The following is a 21650-nucleotide window of genomic DNA, read 5'->3' as shown; positions in this document are numbered from 1 at the left end:
TTCATCCACCTCCTGCTAGCCATTAGCGTCAGACCACTAAGATCAGTTAGGCTAATAACTAAACACAAAAAAACCTTGCACAGAAATAGAACAAAGCTGAAGGGCTTCAAGTTTGACCTACTACTGAAAACTGATTGAAACCGGATAGAGGTGAATGACTGAAGTTAATTCATAACTTTGATTAAGAGAAAGGGTTTACCCAAGTCACCAGTTGTGCCCACACTAAATGCATTGTATTTCTTTAGCCAATCTCGTCCTCCCACTCTTATGCCTTTGGAGTTGACCTGGGTAAGTGAGACACTAAAATGTTCTGTGTTGCTCTATTTGTACTTAACCGTCTCAGGCACACAGTCCAGGGCACAAATGGAAAATCAGGTGAATGTTTATGATTGATAATTATTCACTTACACTACCGGTTAAAAGTTTTAGAACACCTAGTCATTCAAGGGGTTTTCTTTATTTGTACTATTTTCTACATTCTAGAATAATAGTGAAGACATCAAAACTATGAAATAACACATATGGAATCATGTAGTAACCAAAAAAGTGTTACACAAATCAAAATATATTTTACATTTAAGATTCTTTAAATAGCCACCCTTTGCCTTGATGACAGCTTTGCACACTCTTGGCATTCTCTCAACCAGCTTCACCTGGAAAACTTTTCCAACAGTCTTGAAGGAGTTCCTACTTACACTGAGCACTTGTTGGCTGCTTTTCCTTCACTCTGCGGTCCGACTCATCCCAAACCATCTCAATTTGGTTGAGGTCGGGGGATTGTGGAGGCCAGGTCATCTGATGCAGCACTCCATCACTCTCCTTCTTGGTCAAATAGCCCTTAAACAGCCTGGAGGTGTGTTGGGTTATTGTCCTGTTAAAAAATTAATTATAGTCCCACTAAGCCCAAACCAGATAGGATGGCGGCAGAATGTTGCAGAATTTTGGGGTAGCCATGCTGGTTAAGTGTCTCTTAAATTCTAAATAAATCACAGACAATCTAATGTCCATTGCTTGTGTTTTTTGGCCCAAACAAGTCTCTTCTTTTTATTGGTGTCCTTTAGTAGTGGTTTCTTTGCAGCAATTCGACCATGAAGGCCTGATTCACATAGTCTCCTCTGAACAGTTGATGTTGAGATGTGTCTGTTACTTGAACTCTGAAGCATTTATTTGGGCTGCAATTTCTGAGGCTGATAACTCCAAAGAAGTTATCCTCTTCAGCAGAGGTAACTCTGGGTCTTTCATTTCTGTGGCGGTCCTCATGAGAGCCAGTTTCATCATAACGCTGGATGGTTTTTGTTTTTGTGACTGCACTTGTAGAAACTTTATAAGTTTTACAGATTGACTGACCTTCATGTCTTAACATAATGATGGACTGTCGATTCTCTTTGCTTATTTGAGCTGTTCTTGCCACATTACTTGGTATTTTAACAGATAGGGCTATCTTCTGTATACCCCCCCCCCCCCCCCCACACACACACACACTTTGTCACAACACAACTGATTGGCTCATACACATTAAGAAGGAAAGAAATTCCACAAATTAACTTTTAAGAAGGCACACCTGTTAATTGAAATGCATTCCAGGTGACTACCTCATGAAGCTGGTTGAGAGAATCCCAAAAGTGTGCAAAGCTTTCATCAAGGCAAAGGGTGGCTATTTGAAGAATCTCAAATATAAAATAAATTTAGATTTGTTTAACACATTTGTGGTTACTACATGATTCCATATGTGTTATTTCATAGTTTGGATGTCTTCACTATTATTCTACAATATAGGCAATAGTACAAATAAAGAAAACCCCTTGAATGAGTAGGTGTTCTGAAACTTTGGACCGGTAGTGTAGGCTAAACCTGAACAAAATGTTCCCAATTGTTTGTTTCAGCACACTGTTCATACTGAGAAATGTTTTTAACCACATTGTAAAGTCTTCTAAATAGTAATGATTCAGGAATTTAAGGAATATCAAGCCTACAATTACCACAAGGACTTTCTCAAAGGTTGCTACAACAGGACCAAACCGGTGCTCTGGGAAATGTCATAACTAATTATATCTAATTAGTTAAGTCATATGAAGTAGTTTAGATTGTGGTTGACAAAAAAAATATAAGCTACCCTTTTTCCTCTTCCTGGTTTCATTAATTTTTAATTAAGCAGGTAGATTGGTTACAGCGAGTGTACTTACGCTGGTCAAACAAAAATTCAAGGCAAATTTAACCTATTGAATATGGGATATTAAAAACCAACTGAAAAAACATCTGGGAGGAAAGTGAAAATATATGGTTTGTAATATTTGCTCAGCTGTGACAGTTCATTTGCATGTTCTATTTGTATCTGTGTAACCACCCTGTTTTTTCCTGTACCGTCTCGCTCAAAACCCATTTCTGCTTTTATCGGTTCATTTGTTACTTCTCATTACAGGTAAGAAAAGAATGTGTATTTCAAGTTTAGAAATGAGCAGTTAATTTAATATCAAAGAGATGGATATCTTGAGGGCAAATCAAGATATATGTGATACTGTAGGATTTTAAATGCTTTCTATGCAGACATTCTTTGGTAAACTAATCATGGAAGCTTACAAATGACAAATGACAAAACCAACAAAGGCTTCACACTGAAGATGGGACTTGTATTCAGGTTCAAACAGAAAGATGTGGTTAATTGTTGTGTAATATTGCAAGATGGAAAATATTTAGGAAAACAACAATTGCTAAAAACAGCTATTTATAAATGTATCATGAAAGTAATAACGTCTTGTCTACATTGACATTAAGTTAGTGTTGGAGAGCTGTATGAAGGGGACTAAATAATTCATCACCTTGGAGGGAAATATAATATGTTGGGTTGTAATCACCTAGGAGAAGGGTATATGACACCCCTGGTTAAAAAAAAAAAATCCCATTCCGTATCCCCTTTCGTATTTTATCTAGACAGAAGGAAGGAGAGGGGTAGAAAGATGGAGGCGGAATGGAAATGTTGGCTCGAGAAGCACACCCGTGTCTCTCTGAAGCGAGTATAACATGTGGTCCAGAGTTGTTGGTGTTAACCCTCAGCCAAACACCCGCGCTGGTCTATTACTAATAACAGAGAGCATTGATTTTCCACCCATTGACCACCAACCTTTGAAACCACATTGGCAAGGATTCAAACAAACGTCGATGACCAACATTACACTGCACTCGACTTGTAGAATGTTAATGCTGTGTCGGAAGCAGAAACGCAGTCCAAACGGCCATTCAAATAACAAAGCAGTGAACAACTCCATAATGACTGTGATTGTGTGTCTTATTTTTCAGATACAGAATGGCATCCCAAGGCTGTATTGATCTCATCAAATATTTCCTATTCCTTTTCAATCTCCTTTTTGCTGTAAGTTTGATCATTCACTTATTTAAATGTTTATCCTGCTAGACATAAGAATGGTGGTAACTGTTGCCCAAATTCACTGATAAAAGTACACTCTGTATATTTGCAGGTTGATTGAACTTGCTTGAAGTCTGTCGAAATATCTATTGATAGGTGAAATGAATTCTTAGTTGAGAGATGTATTTATTGTGCAATGCAATAAGATATCACCCTCCCACCAGTGTGTGGGCGCCCTCCTTCTGTCACTTGGGATATGGATAGTCCTTGCTGAGACAAGCTTCTTCAGTGAGTTTCTGTTTTCATCAACCACTCCTCACAATGAATGACAATATGTAATAATACATCATGTAATATTTCCACACGCAAATATCCTTATATACAATGATGTATTTGTAGTAATATAGGAATAACATTCCCTGAGATAGTCCTTTTTTATACACTAGGAATTGTCTTTCTGATTCACTTTTGGATCTCATGAACAAAATCACAGTATTTTCATTCCTGATGTCCCTCCAAAACATGCTTTTTTGGAATTTATATTAAGAAAGATGAGTTTATTCATTCAAAACAGACAAGCCTGTAAGCTACACATTATATTCACAAGCTAGTCAAATAATAGGTCTACTTTAACCCCATATTTGTTTTCAAATTGAGACATGATTGTGCTTTGGTTTGACACTGGTCCAATTCTTATTTCAAAGTTGAGTGCACGGTACAGCTATTACTGCTGGCAACCCATACCCGTATGAGCAACAAGTATCTCTAATGATGTTATTTCCTCTTTTTACAGTGCCTGCCCCTCCATATATGTCTTTTCCTGTCTTCTCCTATTTTCTGATCATTGGTGGAAGTGCTACGATGTCGTTGGGCTTCATTGGGTGTCTGGGTGCATTGAAGGAGGTGAAATGCATGTTAGGAATGGTAAGAAATCATTCAAAACAGCTGACAAGCTCTGAGTGCATTTGTAAAAAATCATTTTGTGTGTACATGACAAGATTATTATGGATGAAAGAGCGAGATTTTTTTGTATTTGTCAAAGGGCAGCCAAGCATCGATTATCATGTCACCAAACTAAAACCATCAATAATTATTGTAAAGGAGCATCAAGATCATCACCGTGTACTTTCACCACCCTGTGAAGTTGATCATAAATTATTTCATTTGTAGCCTAATGAACTGTACGCTTTCCCGAGTCGTAGTGCGAGGACAACACAACATACTTCGATATGATGGTTATTATAGTGCATTTGGAAAGTATTCAGACCCCTTGACTTTTTCCACTTTTTGTAACGTTACCTTATTCTAAAATTGATTTAATTGGTTTTCCCCTCATCAACTTACACATAATGACAAAACATATTTGCAAAACTCTAAAAATAAAAAACTTAAATATTTACATAAGTATTCAGACCCTTTACTCCGTATTTTGTTGAAGCACCTTTGGCAGCGATTACAGCCTCAAGTCTTCTTGGGTATGACGCTACAAGCTTGGTACACCTGTACTTGGGGAGTTTCTCCCATTCTTCTCTGAAGATCCTCCTTAGCTCTGTCAGGTTGGATGGGGAGCGTCGCTGCACAGCTATTTTCAGGTCTATCCAGAAACGTTTGATCGGGTTCAAGTCTGGGCTCTGGCTGGGCCACTCAAGGACATTCAAAGACTCAAAGTCACTCCTGTTTTATCTTGGCTGTGTGCTTAGGGTCGTTGTCTTGTTGGAAGGTGAACCGTTGGCCCAGTCTAAGGTCATGAGCACTCTGAAGTATGTTTTCATCAAGGAACTCTCTGTACTTTTCTCTGTTCAGCTTTCATTCGATCCTGACTAGTCTCCCAGTCCCTTCTGTTGAAAAATATACCCACAGCATTATGCTGCCCCCACCGATGCGTAGGAATGGTGCCACGTTTCCTCCAGATGTGACGCTTGGCATTCAGGCCAAAGAGTTCAATCTTGGTTTCATTAGATCAGAGAATCTTGTGTCTCATGGTCTGAGTCCTTTAGGTGACTTTTTGAAAACTCCAAGCAGGTTGTCATGTGCCTTTTACTGAAAAGTGGCTTCTGTCTGGCCACTCTACTATAAAGGCCTGATTGGTGGAGGGCTGCAGAGATGGTTGTCCTTCTGGAAGGTTCTCCCATCTCCACAGAGGAACTGTCAGAGTGACCGTCAGGTTCTTGGTCACCTCCCTGATCGAGGCCCTTCTTCCCCGATTCCTCTTGGTGGTTCCAGACTTCTTCCATTTAAGAATGATGGAGGCCACTGTTCTTGGGGACTTTCCATACATTTTTTGGTATACTTCCCCAGATCTGAGCCTCAACCCAATCATATCTGGGTGCTTTATGGATAATTCCTTTGACTTTATGGCTTGCTGGTTGCTCTGACATGCACTGTCATCTGTGGAAACTTATATAGACAAGTGTGTGCCTTTCCAAATAATTTCCAATCAATTGAATTTACCACAGGTGGACTACAATCTAGTTGTAGAAACATCTCAAGGATGATCAATGGAAACAGGATGCACTTGAGCTCAATTTCATAGCAAAGAGTCTGAATATTTATGTAAATAAGGTATTTCTGTTTTTTTATATATATATATACATTTGCACAAAAAAAATCCAAAAACCTGTTTTCACTTTGTCATTACTGTTATGACTTCTACGAATGGTGGGTGGAGGAGTCAAGCGCAGAGAGCAGGTAGTTCCGTACGTGGATATTTTTATTCCAATGACAGCGGAAAAACAGACATGCAAAAACACAAGGGCGCATGAAACAACCCGTCCAAATAAACAGGACTAAAACTGTCCTGGAAAACTGGAAAATAGAGATCACACTAATCAACCAACACCAATAAACAGAGAACAAGCCCGCACAATACCCAGCGGGCCTAGTGCCCTTAAATAGCCTACAAACTAAACTAAACTCAAAACAGGTGTAACCAATTAGACTCAACTAACAGAAACAAAAGGAAAGGGAATCGATGGCAGCTAGTAGGCCGGCGACGACGACCGCCGAGCGCCACCCGAACAGGAAGAGGCACCATCTTCGGCGGGATTCATGACAATTACGGGTATTGTGGGTAGATTGATAAGGAAAAATGTATTTAATCCATTCTAGAATAAGGCTGTAACGTAACAAAATGTGGAAAAAGGGAAGGGGTCTGAATAATTTCTGAAAGCACTGTACATCAATATTTGCTGTTATCATCAGGCCTGTCGTGACATTTGTAGAATTTACATTTTACAGAACGCTGATGAAACACTTGCCCTAATGATTTTTATAAACCCTATCCATTCACTCCTACCATCGGAAATGATTCACATCCCTTGACTTTTTCCAGTTTTTGTTGTGTTATGAGATGTTTCCATCAAATTGACTTGTTGTGGGTAAACGGCTGTGCGTGAGGACGTAGTGCACGTAAAAATAACTTTTGTGGTTAAATTTAACTAAAAGAATGCAAGTTAAACGGGTTTGCTTCGCATTTTCAACTGTACTAATGGTTTTGTCACAAAACATTTAACGTTATATAGCAAATGTAAGATGGCACCGGAGCAGAAGGCAGACGTTTTACGTGCCCCCAATCGATTGTATTTTTTTGTTTGTTTTATTTGCGTTGTTTGTAACTTCATTTATTTACTCATTTTGTACATAATGTTGCTGCTATCGTCTCTTATGACCGAAAATAACTTCTAGACATCAGGACTGCAATTCCTCACCACGGACTATCAGAATCCTTTTTCTTCTTTCGCGACTCTGACGAGCCCGAGGCAGAGAATATACGGCTCCCTAGGGAACAGACGCCGACCCCCGTGATCTGCGTGAAGAGGAGGTGGAGAAAGAGAGGCCGGAGAGCAGGCTGCCTTCTGAGAAGTCGGAGGCGATCGAATAAACCCCCACTTCCCTCAATTCTGCTAACAAACATGCAATCTTTGGACAATAAAATCACGGGGAAGCTTAAACTACCAACGGGACATTAAAAACTGTAACATCTTATGCTTTCCGGAGTTGTGGCTGAACAACGACAATATCAACACACAGCTGGCTGGTTATACGATGTACCGCCAGGGTAGAACAGTGGCGTCTGGTAAGACAAGGGGAGACAGACTAGTATTTTTGTAAATAACAGCTGGTGCATTATATCTAAGGAAGTCTCTAGCTGTTGCTCGCCTGAGGTTGAGTATATCATGATAAGCTGTAAACCACACTACCCACTGAGAGAGTTCTCATCTGTATTTTTCGTAGCTGTTTACATAAAACCTCAGTCAGAGGTTGGCACTAAGATAGCATTGAATTCCGCCATAAGAAAACAAGAAGAGGCGGCGCTCCTAGTAGCCGGGGACTTTAATGCAGGGTCACTTAAATCAGTTTTAGAAAATTTCTATCAGCATGTTAAATGTGCAACCAAAAACTCTGGACCACCTATACTCCACACACAGAGAAGCATACAAAGCTCTCCCTCACCCTCCATTTGGAAAATCTGACCATAACTCCATCCTCCTGATTCCTGCTTACAAGCAAAAATTAAAGCAGGAAGCACCAGTAATTAGATCAATAAAAAAGTGGTCAGATGAAGCAGATGCTAAGCTACAGGACTGTTTTGCTAGCACAGACTGGAATATGTTCTGGGATTCCTCCAATGGCATTGACGAGTACACCACGTCTGTCATTGGCTTCATCGATAAGTGCATCGATGACGTCGTCCTCACAGTGACCGTACGTACGTACCCCAACCAGAAGCCATGGATTACAGGCAGCATCCGCACTGAGCTAAAGGCTAGAGCTGCCGCTTTCAAGGAGTGGGACTCTAACCCAGAGGCTGATAAGAAATCCCGCTATGCCCTTCGATGAACCATCAAACAGGCAAAGCATCGATACAGGACTAAGATCAAGTCGCACTACACCGGCTCTGATGCTCATCAGATGTAGCAGGGCTTGCAAACCATTACAGACTACAAAGGGAAGCACAGCCGAGAGCTACCCAGTGACACAAGCCTACCAGATGAGCTAAACTTGTAATATTACCAAAAGAGCAAAGAACCTTTTTCTGAACTGTAAAGAACCATTCAAGAGCCCAAAGAGTTCTTTAAGTTGTTATGGTTCCGCATAGAACCACCGCCCTACCCAAAGAACCCTTGAGGAACCCACTTTTTTTTATGGATGAAAAAGTACAATTATTTGTATTTGTCAAACAGAAGCCAAGCATCGATTATCATGTCACCAGAATAAGACTGTCAATATTTATTGTAAAGGAGCATCAAGCTCATCACCGTGTACTTCACCACCCTGTGAAGTTCATCATAACTTATTTCATCTGTAGCCTAATAATGTTCATGGTTTCCCGAGTCGTAGTGGGAGGACCACACAACATATCATGTGACTCCAAGTTTACTTCCATATGATGTGATATATCAATATTTTCCCATAAAAGTGTTTGTAGACATTTGGAAATTTACTGACAAATTGTCTGTTATCCGAAATGTACTTTACTCACATAAAAAGGTTGGATGGAACCTGGTTTATTGTTCTGTTAATGTAAAACTTAAAATAAACACTGAGTCTCAAATATCTCCTGTCCCATTTAATAGCCGGGTAATAGCACACATTTCAGCAAATAAATGCCTGTTTCAAAGAAACACCAGGTCTAAATTCAAAAGAAAATGGACAGTCAAAGAGGAGAATAATTATTCTGCGAAGTACAAGTAATTTTTCATCCAAAATAGAGGCATACTAAGACAAAAGAAACAAAACACTGTGAGTAAAGGATAACACATTAGTGCAGGAAATTAAGAAATGTACTAAGATGCAGAAAGTGAATGCTGGAATTAAACAAACTATACAAATAAGCAAAAGCTGTGTGGATTAAGGAAATAAACCCCTGGCTCAAATAGACGCCTGGCTCTAATAAGCGCCTGTTGTGGTCAGTGATTTAAGGCCTAGCCATGTTGCCCAGCAACAGCCCCAAAACATCACTGCTCTAGAGGAGATCTGCATGGAGGAATGGGCCAAAATACCAGCAACAGTGTGTGAAAACCGTGTGAAGACTTACAGAAAACGTTTGACCTCTGTCATTGCCAACAAAGGGTATATAACAAAGTATTGAGATAAACTTTTGTTATTGACCAAATACTTATTTTCCACCATAATTTGCTAATAAATTCATTAAAAATCCTACAATGTGATTTTCTGGATTTTTTTTCTAATTTTGTCGGTTATAGTTTAAGTGTACCTACAGTATGATGAAAATTACAGGCCTCTCTCATCTTTTTAAGTGGGAGAACTTGCACAATTGGTGGCTGACTAAATACTTTTTTGCCCCACTGTATGTCCAAACTTGTGTAGGTTACACACACCTAAAACACAAACAAATAAATGATGCAGCAGCACATACAAATATGGCAGTGATTGATCTACTCTAACTATTGCTCATCTTTACAGTATTTCTTCCTGCTCTCCATCCTTCTTGCTGCTCAGATTGTGGGAGCGGTTCTGCTCTTCACTCAGAGGACTTCAGTAAGACATTTACCTATGATATTACCTGAGTAACTACGCTTACTTATGTACTTATCTTCACACGAGCCATGTACAATGCTTAAATTCACACAATCCTTGGTGTTATTTGACCATAGTTACACATCACAATCAACAATGACACTATTTAAACTATTAAATCATGACTGGCACTCAAGATTGTGTTGGTTCACCCTTATTCATGAATTACAAAGATATTCAAAGATTTGTGACAATAAAGATGACTTCCTGAACTAGTTATATATCTATGGTAAATCATTTGTCTCCCTATGACCAGGTTTCCGTCTTTTCTCCGCTTGCCACATTTTACATTTGCAATTGAGTAATTTAGCCGAAGCTCATACATCCCCGTGGGAATACGAACCCACAACCCTGGCAATGGAAGTGCCATGCTCTACCTACTGAGCCACTGCTAGGAGCAAGTCAAATACATACGCATTTCATAATGATGTGACAATCATCAATGCAGGGAGATTTTGAAAATAATATTGTTGCCTAAAAGGGACACTGCTATTATATCTAATTCCACAGCCTCACATTCTGTGTATGCAATAGCCTAGTTTTTCTCGGGGTGTGCCACGAAAGAAAAAACCTTTTTTGTTACCTGGTGAATGGGTTGAAAGGGGACCTTGTAAGTCGATATCAGTGGGTATGTTATTTACACAATAGTTGGAGTGACTTTTGAAAGGCATCTCATTTCTTTCTCACGCATTTTGTTCTAGTTTGAAAGCAAAGTCGAAGAGCATGTCCTTCATCTCATTGCATCATTTGGCAAGAATGAGTCCAACTATCTGAACTTGGAGAAGACTCTGGACTACGTTCAGCAGGAGGTAATACATGCAGTAGTATACACTGCCAGTTGGTCATTTGTCCTTTGGATGAGATGTTGAACTGAGGTATTGAAGAGTAGGGGTGTTAACCCCCGATGTACTGGCTAAATTCCCAACCTGACCACGTATTGTCATGGCCACAAAATCAACCCCTGATTCCTAATTGGCATAAATCCCTTATCACCTTTCCACTGTGAAAGCTAACGTATGGTGAGCTTTCTGTCTTAAAATGGCTGCTGAGGCATCACTCTAGTGGGTGCTAAACATTGGTTAATTAAGGATGAGTTGAGTTTCCACCATACGTTAATGTTAAAGTGCTTTGAGCATCTGGAATAACACTCAATACATCCAGTCAGTTAACTATGATTATCAATTGGAATGGATCAACCTAATTCTTTAAGAGTCATGGTTTGTTTGGATAGTTCCCTACACATGCTCCAAATATCATCAAAACTACAACAAACTAATCTTAACTTTAAACTGAGTTGCTGCTGACACTTGATATGTGTGAATTAATTTTGACAGGGCATCTATGATAGAATCTAGTTCAACTAAATGTAGGCCGCGATTCAAACCCACACAGATTTTTGCTATTGCACTTGACTTGTTGAATGTTTGTGTTGTGTAGGTGGTGTAACCACAGTAACGGTAATTAAGCCTCCACAAAGCCCACTTCAACATAGGTGTCTTCTAACTTGATGCATGATTTCATTTCCACGTGAATGAAGTGATTTATATAATGAAGTTGGATCATCGATGTTTGAATTTGGCATATAACACATTTGTGATCTAAGAAGTCATTTAAGAACAGGTATGGTTAGCTGATGCGCGACCCAATGGCAATTTCCACCATGGAAATTACGTCCGAATCAGGATTGCAGTGTGTCAAGTGCAGTACGATGGTCAGTTGTCTGCATGGTTTGAATCTCGCCTTAGACTTTGATAGAGTGTTAGATTAAGCATTATCTCCTTCTCTTACAACCGTGCAGATTCATTGTTGTGGATGGACAGGACCAAAGATCTGGGTGGAGGCACCCTGCTCCTGTTACCACCCCATCAATAACACCCAGAATGCCTCCAATTCTTATGAAATGTGTGACTGCAATGACATCCGGCCTTTTTCAAATTACACAGCGTGTGGCATCTATCAAAAAGTAAGTGGGCCTGACTCATGGCCTTACTTCAAATGTGTTACATTTGATATAACAACATTTTTTTAAAGGCCAGCAAACTTGTATGTTGTTTTCATTTGTATGTGATCTATTTCTGGCCCCAAGCACCCTTTTTGACTTGTTTAAAGAAGATGATTTAGAGTTAAGCACATTCTCTACCTTAACTGAGAAGTTTGATATTTCCTGGTATTTTACTGATTGCTTTAACTTCTCTGTTACAGGGGTGCAGAGAGAGTATTAGAGAGTGGTTGGACGAGAATATGCTCATTATTTTTGCCGTGCTACTTGCTGTGATGGCGGTGGAGGTAAATTGGATAATCTCATCTCAACTTGACAAACCGGGTCAGAAATCACAATATTCTAAACCCAAAGTATTCTCACAGGAAAGTTAGTTGTAATCAAAATGGTTAGAATCATTAAGAAGCAACAAATGTTTAGAGGTCAGTGGCTTTCAGTTTCAGTGAATGGTCATATTGACCCTCCATAGGTGGTCTGAGAATGTGTATATCCTCACAACATAGTCGCTCCCGTAGTATTTGTATTTATTATGGATCCCCGCTACCTGCTGCCAAAGCAGCAGCTACTCTTCCTGGGGTCCAGCAAAAATTAAGGCAGTTTATACAATTTTAAAAACATTACAATACATTCACAGATTTCACAACACACTGTGTGCCCTCAGGCCCCTACTCCACCACTACCACATATCTACAGTACTATGTCCATGTGTATGTATAGTGCGTATGTTATCGTATGTGTGTGTGTGTATATGCATGTGTCTGTGCCAATGTTTGTGTTGCTTCACAGTCCCCGCTGTTTAATAAGGTGTATTTTTATTTGTTTTTTAAATCTAATTTTACTGCTTGCTTCAGTTACTTGATGTGGAATAGAGTTCCATGTAGTCATGGCTCTATGTAGTACTGTGTGCCTCCCATAGTCTGTTCTGGACTTGGCGACTGTGAAGAGACCACTTGTGGCATGTCTTGTGTGGTATTGCACAAAACAGTAGGTACACACAAAACAAGGGTTGTTTGGGAAGGGTGATGGCTCTATGTGGAACCATGCTGACCCAAAGAACCCTTGGAGCCCTTCAATGCTTATTTGCAGTTCAGAAAAGGGTTCTTTCCTCTTTTAGTGATCATTTAAATGTAGGGGTGGTGGCTCATTAGAATCATTTGTGGCATGGTTTAGACACAACTTTTTTTGTGCAACCGTGAGTGAGAGAGTCATTCCAGTTGAGTTAATCTGTTGTGTTATGCTAAATCATGTTATATATGACTATCTCTAGTGAAGGTGTATTGTGAAAGACCCAAGCATGGCTTCGGGTCAGTTGTGAATGGTTTACTAACTTAGTCAGTAGTTCTCAATTCTCTCCTCAGGGACCCCCTGCTATTTACACATGATTCAACTTGTTAATAAACAACAATAAAACCTATAGAATTTGAACAATATAATATGGTTATGAAAACAGAATTAAACAGCCTGTATGGTTCTACAAAGAACCATTAAAAAGGGTTGTAACCATAGCAGACCCCTATTTTTTTGGTGCTATATAGAACCTTTTTTTAATGGCTCTTTAGAGAAGCTTATTAAATGGTTCTTTATAGCACCATTCAGCTTCCATTTAGAACCCGATGAGCATGGTTCCTTATAGAACAAATAAAAATATAGTTACAAGCAAAGTAACCTTTATTTGGCACTCTATAGAACCATTTGTTTTTAGTGTGTACTAGGGAAGCTTCAACAACCACACCACGTACTGTAACCACTCCTATGGTGGAGCAATCATATTGTTGGAGTTTTGTTTAAATGCACCAAGAGAAGACCAGTAGTGACCCTTATAAATAAGAGTTGTCCACGCTTTGTGTCTTTGTCTCCATGTTTTCCTCCCAGTGTCTCCAATGGGTGTGTCTCCTGGTTCTTTGTTGTTTGAGTTGTACTCCATGTCCATGTTGTCATGCCTCAAAGACTGAAGGCAGGCACTTTCAACTTTCCAGGTCTGTCATGTTTTTGTGTAGTGGTGATCCAGTAAAAAATACAACATTTAAAAAACGACATATATACACTAGCGTTCAAAAGTTTGAGGTCACTGTTTTTGAAAGAAAAGCACTTTTTTTGTCCATTAAAATAACATGGAATGGATCAGAAGTACAGTGTAGACATTGCTAATGTTGTAAATGACTGTTGTAGCTGGAAACGGATGATTTTTCATGGAATATCTAGCCTTCATTTCTCAGAACAAGAATAGATTGACGAGTTTCAGAAGAAGATTCTTGTCATTTTGAGCCTGTAATCGAACCCACAAATGCTCATGCTCCAGATACTCAAATAGTCTAATGAAGGCCAGTTGTATTGCTTCTTTAATTAGCACTGCAGTCTTCAGCTGTGCTAACATAATTGCAAAAGGGTTTTCTAATGATAAATAAGCCTTTTAAAATTATCAACTTGGATTAGCTAACACAACGTGCCATTGGAACACAGTAGTGATGGTTGCTGATGATGGGCCTCTGTACGCCTATGTAGATATTCCATTAAAAATCAGCCGTTTCCAGCTACAATAGTCATTTACAACATTAGTTAACAATGTCTACACTGTATTTCTGATCAATTTGATGTTATTTTAATGGACAAAGAATGTGCTTTTCTTTTAAAAACAAGAACATTTCTAAGTGACCCCAAACTTTTGAACGGTAGTGTATATATTTATATATGCTGTATAATTCCTAATGAAAGTGTACACACACTTTGAACGGTAGTGTATATATTTATATATGCTGTATAATTCCTAATGAAAGTTTACACACACTTTGCACAGTTCTCCCATTTTGCTGCCTTAAAATAAAATCTAAAACAAAATTAAATTAAATTAAAAATAAAAAAATAAGTAAAAGATGACTCGATTGACACAGCAAATTTGAGATCAGAATTTTAACGCCCACATTGTTCAATTGAACACTTTCTTAGAAATTAAGTGCCCCACAGAAATAGTTTTAAACAAAAATCTTTCAGTGTTCACAAACTCACACCCCTAGAGTGTTGGTCCCTAACACCACGGGTGTTGCAAATTCCGACTTAAATGAACACTTTATTAGAGTTGACGCTGACACGCTTTTTTACTGTTAGGAAATAACACGTGTAGTTTTACACAGCTTGTTTTAATACTGTAGGTTGTAAAGTCACATTTGCATAATTGTGCAGCTGTTAAACAAAACTCAATCCCAGGATTAAGTCTTCAGAAGACTGGGGCATGTTTTCCTCTAAGTTTTTACCTGGACTTTGTTCCTTCCATATTTAGTTTTTCCTGTTGGTGACAAGCAGACCCATAACAAGATGCTGCCACCACAATACTTGAAAACACAGAGGGTTTCACTCTGATGTGTTGTATTGGATTAGACCCAAAACTGAAGTTATCATTTAGGCCAAAAAGTGAATTTATTGGCCATGTTCTCTTGCAGTATTATGGGCATTGTTGCAAACAGGATGGATGATTCACTTTGTCATATAGGCCAGTAATGTGGAGTGAATGCAATGTTGTTGATCCATGCACAGCTCTTTCACCTCAGCCATTCCATTCTGTGACTGTTTTAAAATGATCTTAAGCATCATAGTGATATCCCTGAGCAGTTTCCATTCTCTCCCGCAGCTCAGTTAGGAAGGATGGCCAGATCTTTTCAGTGTCTGGGTGATATGATACACCATCCACAGATGAATTACCATACTGAAAGGGTTATTCAGTGGGATATTTTATTTGACCTCCCCTGATCTATTCCAAACTAAATGTATCCCATACATACTTGCAAGGCTCATTGGTGGCTCTGAGGTTGTATGTACAGTATGAATTATTCTTAAATCATGACAACTACTACTTCTGATAACAGATGGACCTCATTCAACAAACTGTGTGATTTTGTTTCTGAAAATATTATCACCTGAACATATTTAGATGTGCCACAGCAATGAGTGGGAAGACCTTTTCAATAAGCACTTATTTGTTTTATTCATTTCAGAACATTTCTATAGTTTTTAGATCAGTGGAAGAAAACCCCAGTTGAATCCCCTTTTAGATTTAAATTTAAGGCAGCCAAATGTGAAAATTGTGCCAGGGTGTGTAAACTTTGAATAGGCACTGTATGTAATGGTTGAATTTCAGATTATGTTTCAAATTAATAATCTTTCTGAATCATTTAACTCCCTCCAGTGATATTTATATGGAATATTGGCAAGGTATATTTTGAATGCTTTCATTTTTCATGGTTTGATGTTACATTATAGAGACTGAGAGCCAAAGTGGCATTGCATTGTTCCTGCCCAAGGGCCTTTTCTGCCCTGTGTTTTACAGAATCATTTATTTGATTTTCAAATAGTTAGATAGTATGTCTGAGTCCAAAATGGCAGGGTATGATGACAACACTTTGTCCCTCAATGTGGTGCAGTGTAATCTTTAGTGTGTGCTTTGAATAACTGTTTTGTTAAAATAGTGCCATTTAATTAAAAAGGTTTGATCAGGTATTAACAATATTCCTCTGACAGAGCAAAGATGTGTATCTTTAACAACAAAAAATTGTGTCTCAAAATTCATTGGACCAATGAATGATATATGACAAAATGTAAGACATATTCAGTGCGTATCATAAGTACGTATTCACCCGTTGGATTTCATCCCATTTTGTTGAGTTACAAAGTGGGATTGAAATTCCAGAATATTTCATTGTGATTTGTCATTGATCTACACATAATACTCCATTAAGTCAAAGTGAAAAGAAAATTCAACACATTTTCACAAATTAAATGACTAAAATATTGTTGTTGCATCAGTATTCATCACCTTTGTTTAGGCAAGCCTAAAATAGTTCAGAAGTAAAACTTGGTGTAACAGATAATAAGTTACATGGTCTCAATCTGTGTGAAATAATAGGGGTTGATATGAATTTTGAATGACTACTCCAACATCTGTAAGGTCCTTCAGTCAAGTATTGAATTTAAGCACAGATTCAATTACAAAGACCAGGGAGCTTTTCGAAAGCCTCAAAGAAAAACAGTGATTGGTACATGGTTAAAATGAACAAATCAGACACTGAATATCTCTTTAAGCATGGCCAAGTTAACAATTATGCTGTGGATGATAGGGATGGTGCAAGGTTTCCTCCAGACGTGACGCTTGGCATTCAGGCCAAAAAGTTCAAGCTTGGTTTCATCAGATCAGAGAATCTTGTTTCTCATGGTCTCAGACCTATAGGGGCCTTTTGGCAAACTCCAAGCAGGCTGTCGTGTGCTTTTTTCTGAGGAGTGCCTTCCGCCTGACCACTCTAACATAAAGGCCTGATTAAGTGCTGCAGATATGGTTGTCCTTCTGGAAGGTTCTCCCATCTCCACAGAGGAACTCTGAAGCTCTGTCGGTGTGACTATCTGGTTCTTGGTCACCTCCCTGACCAAGGCCCTTCTCCCCCTATTGTTCAGTTTGGGCGGTTTGCCAGCTCTAGGATGAGTCTTGGTGGTTCCAAACTTCTCCCATTTAGGAATGATGGAGGCCACTGTGTTCTTGGGGACCTTCAATGATGCAGACACTTTTTGGTACCCTTCCCCAGATCTGTGCCTCAACAAAATCTTGTTTCGGAGATCTAGGGACAATTCCTTCGACCTCGTGGCTTGGTGTTTGCTCTGACACTGTCAATTGTGAGACCTTATATAGAGAGGTGTGTGCCTTTCCAAATCATGTCCTATCAATTGAATTTACCACAGGTGGCCTCCAATAACATTGTAGAAACATCTCAATGATGATCAATGGAAACATGAAGCACCTGAGCTCAATTTCGAGTCTCATAGCAAGGAGTCTGAATAATTATGTAAATAAGATATTTCAGTTGAAAATGTTTTTTTACTGTTTTGTCTTTGTCATTATGGGGTATTGTGTGTAGATCAATGATGGAAAAACATTATTTAATCCATTTCAGAATTAGGTTGTAACCTAACAAAATGTGGAAAAAGTCAATTAGTCTGAATACTTTCCGAATGCATTGTAAAGCCCTTTTTACATCAGCAGATGTCACAACGTGTTTATACAGAAACCCAGCCTCAAACCCCAAACAGCAAGCAATGCAGATGTAGAAGCACAGTGGCTAGGGAAAACTCACTAGAAAGGCAGGAACATAGGAAGAAACCTAGAGAGGAACCCGGCTCTGAGGGGTGGCCAGTCCTCTTCTGGCTGTGCCAGGTGGAGATTATAAGAGTACATGGCCATTTAGGCCAGATTGTTCTTCAAGATGTTCAAATGGTCATAGCTGACCAGCAGGGTCAAATAATAATCACAGTGGTTGTAGAGGGTGCAACAGGTCAGGACCTCAGGAGTAAATGTCAGTTGTCTTTAGTTTTTTACATTTGCCAGGTCAAGGTTTGACTTTTTCAGGAGAGGCATTTTACTGCCACTTTTAGTGGGTCTGGTCCAAATCCGGAGGACAGGGAGCTGTTTATTATGTTCAACATAGGAGGGCCAAGCACAGGAAGTAGCTGTTTCAGTAGTTAAGTTGGAATAGGGTCCAGTAGGCAGCTGGAAGGTTCAGAGGCCATGACTATTTTTGTGAATGTGTAAGGAGATATAGAATTCAAAAACTTGAGTGTCTCCATTGATCTTAGGTCCTGGCATTCTGCGAATCCTCAGGACAACTGAGTTTTGGAGAAATACACAGATTGAAAGAGGAGTCTGTAATTTGCTTTGTAAATGAAAATGATATTTTAGAATATACTTTAGAAGTGTTTAATTATTATTATTTTATAAACTGTCCAATTCCATCTATTTAAATCCCACTTTGTAACACAGTAAAATGTGAAGAAATCCAAGGGGGATGAGTACTTACGATACCTACTGTAATACCAAAAAATCTGATTCATTGATCTAATATGTTGGTCAGAATTTGTCCACATGGTTTTTATAAAGATGTATATAGATCAGGGGTGGGGAAAAACGTTTTGACTCACTGTTGAATTTCTGAATCCCAAAGTGGCCCCCAAATGATCTCCCATCTATGATGCTCATGTGCAAATGGACGGGGGGCCCATAGGTTATGCATGTATATGTTAATTATTCTCTCTCTCTCTCTCTCTCTCTCTCTCTCTCTCTCTCTCCCTCTCTCTCTCTCTCTCTAGCTATGTGGTATGACCCTTTCGATGTGTCTGTATAGATGGACCAGCCTGGATTACAGCATGCTGATGCAATACTCATAAAGTAGGACAGAGTGCTGCATAAACATCTATGAATGATATAATTTGTGTTTCTATGTTTATAAAGCGAAATAAAAAATAGATAGTTGCATTATTCATTGTTAAAATTTGAGTGTACTTAATTATTCGATTGCTTTGATATAACTCCTTCATTCTTGCTAATTTCTTCATAACTTAATTTGTTGTATTGATACATTACATTGCTGTGTCTACTACTACTATTTCATAACCATAAGTGCTTCAAGAGAAGCAAGTACGCACATTTACTTCGGTTAATGTCCTTTTCTAGTTTATAGCTAAATTCATCGCAGATTATAGAAGCCTCAAATCATGCATCAGTAGTAGTAGTACTGACAGCAGTAGTGATGGTAGAAGTAGTAAAGGTTTTAATAGGGTTTTCATAGGCTATGTGTTAGCTATAGTGACCTATTTTGGGCTGGTTTGTAAGTACTATATCATCATAAGCCATAGAATGTTTATAAAGCTCTCAAAATGTGGAACATTCTGAATGTTTGTGGCAGTGATTTCAGTTCAGAATGTTGAAGATTGCATTCCGCCATTAAAATGTATGGGATTACAACAAGCTTTATAGTTTATGGAATATGAATGGTAGCAAAAAGCTGTGTTGGATCCATTTTAGTTTGATCAGTCTCCACATTTGAACGTTGGGTTGGTGTTTGTAGCTTTGAAGCCTATAGAGATTTAAACACCTTTAATATGGTTATCGTTCAAAAAGTACAATCGTATCAAAAATAATTTGAAAAACATAGTAAGTTGAGTTAGTCGGCACATGTTAACGTTGGGTTGGTGTTAGTATCTGAAATGGATCAAGAGCAGTGTTGAATCCACATTTTGCCTTAGAAGTATATGGAGCTTTTATGCTTGTTTAAAATTGTTATATTTCAAAAGTACAAATAGCATCACAATCTTTTGACAAGCAATCTAAGTTGAGTCAATTTGAACATGCCAACATTGGTTTGGTGTTTGTAGATTTAACTGTTCAAGAGAATTAGCGAATCGAAATACTTCCCATTCAAGCCTATGGAGCTTTTATGAACATTTAAAATGGTTCTAGTTAAAAAAGTATCAATGGTATCAAAAAGCTTTATACAAGCACACTATTTTACACCGGTCTGTACATTTGAATGGTGTTTCTAGTGAAGCCCTTTCATGCAGTCAAATGACCTAGTGGCTTCATGGGTGGAATGTTATTCATATTTTTCATAATTTCATAATTAATAAACATGTTTTTTTTGAAGATGCAGAAAATCCGGTGTTTCTATGTTAAACAGTTTTGTTATATTTCAGTGTTCTGTCAGGTATATCAAGTTTAATATTAGGATGCACATGTTACAAGTGTCTTCTTTTTATTTAGCCAATAACCATGCCTGTGAGGTGTATACTTTTGTTTCAAAGTAAAGTTGTTTAAGACTACCAAGAAAGACTCTGATTTAGCCCATGTTGGGATTTGTTTCCTTGTCAATCATTGGCTCATTGGTGAAATTAGCATTATGACAATATCTTTAATGAAATCATTCAAAACCTTTATTAATGCAATTGCAGACAGAAGTTGACAACAGGAACATTACGCATGTTTCCAAGTAAGTTCTGTATCAAAGAAAATGTCCCATGTTATTTTATTAAACCCGAAGTCCAGCCCTAGTGATGTCACTGCCTACGTCATTACCTTCTACTCATGAGACCAAAACCATGCCTACACAACTATATAAACAAGGCTTTTAGCGTTATCTAAAATCTTAGTAGTAAATGTCCAAGTTGATTTATAGTGGAATGTCTGACTAATCTCTTATCTCGTGCACTCCCCTGCAGAGTTCTGTCTTCACAGTCACACATTTCACAGATAGTTTCTTTATAGGAGGCAGAGAGACTAGAAAAGTACTGTGGAACAATAAACCTCATAATGTATATATATTGTTAATCTGTAGTCTGGGGTCTTATAACCCCTCCCCTTTTATTAATACCACATAAGCATAATCAATTATTCTAATACATCAAACATTTGGTAGAGACCCAATCATGATCCCTAGGTTAACCTCTAACACCCACTGCAGTAAAATATAAAATGATTGAAGACTAGTTATGACCAGAATTTACCATTCATGTCTATGGCCATTGAAATGCATAGGGGTTTATGCAAATATGGTTGTAGTGTGAAAAGTACAAGTAGTATCAAATAATTGTATTCAATCAACCTGATCAGTGGCAGTATTGGTGTTTTAAAGTTGTTTTGGTGTTGGTAGCTTTTATGGTTTTGGCGCTACAGGTAGCAGTGGAAGGAGAATAAGAATAAGGAGAATAAAGAGAATAAGACGAAGTATGAACAATTTCCAAAGTTCAGCAAGCACGCCTGATAAATGCACCATTTTGTCCCTAATCGTCTGTGGCTGAACTATTGTTCAATTTTTTTTGCTCTGATTGTAAAATGCACACATGCTGCATGCTGCTTTCTGCTGGCTGCATGCTGCTGGCTGCTTTCTGCTGGCTGCTTTCTGCTGGCTGCATGCTGCTTTCTGCTGGCTGCATGCTGCTTTCTGC

General features: G+C 38.6%; 1 protein-coding gene and 1 long non-coding RNA gene across 2 annotated transcripts; both read left to right on the top strand.

Moving 5' to 3' along the window:
* The first annotated feature begins 2317 nt into the window (after positions 1-2317).
* On the top strand, positions 2318-20544 carry cd37 (CD37 molecule). Its single transcript, XM_029684417.2, has 9 exons — positions 2318-2419; positions 3295-3367; positions 3586-3649; positions 4155-4285; positions 9788-9862; positions 10603-10710; positions 11700-11864; positions 12104-12187; positions 19020-20544. The coding sequence occupies exons 2-9, from the start codon at positions 3302-3304 to the stop codon at positions 19095-19097; spliced, it is 771 nt and encodes a 256-aa protein (XP_029540277.1). The 5' UTR covers positions 2318-2419; positions 3295-3301; the 3' UTR covers positions 19098-20544.
* LOC115143938 (uncharacterized) lies at positions 12194-16681 on the top strand. The gene is made up of 2 exons (XR_003865738.2): positions 12194-13876; positions 16078-16681. It is a non-coding gene; the product is annotated as an uncharacterized LOC115143938 (long non-coding RNA).
* Positions 20545-21650: the final 1106 nt, after the last annotated feature.

Source organism: Oncorhynchus nerka, linkage group LG16 (assembly GCF_034236695.1).
Source record: "Oncorhynchus nerka isolate Pitt River linkage group LG16, Oner_Uvic_2.0, whole genome shotgun sequence".
In the NCBI taxonomy this organism is placed as follows: Eukaryota; Metazoa; Chordata; class Actinopteri; order Salmoniformes; family Salmonidae; genus Oncorhynchus; species Oncorhynchus nerka.
This window is presented reverse-complemented; position numbering and strand designations above follow the sequence as displayed.

Coding starts and splice junctions, on each gene's coding strand:
- cd37 (XM_029684417.2), top strand. CDS start 3,302: ATGGCATCCCAAGGCTGTATTGATCTCATCAAATATTTCCTATTCCTT. Junction 4,286..9,787: donor TGAAATGCATGTTAGGAATG/GTAAGAAATCAT, acceptor TCATCTTTACAG/TATTTCTTCCTGCTCTCCAT. Junction 12,188..19,019: donor TTGCTGTGATGGCGGTGGAG/GTAAATTGGATA, acceptor CTCTCTCTCTAG/CTATGTGGTATGACCCTTTC.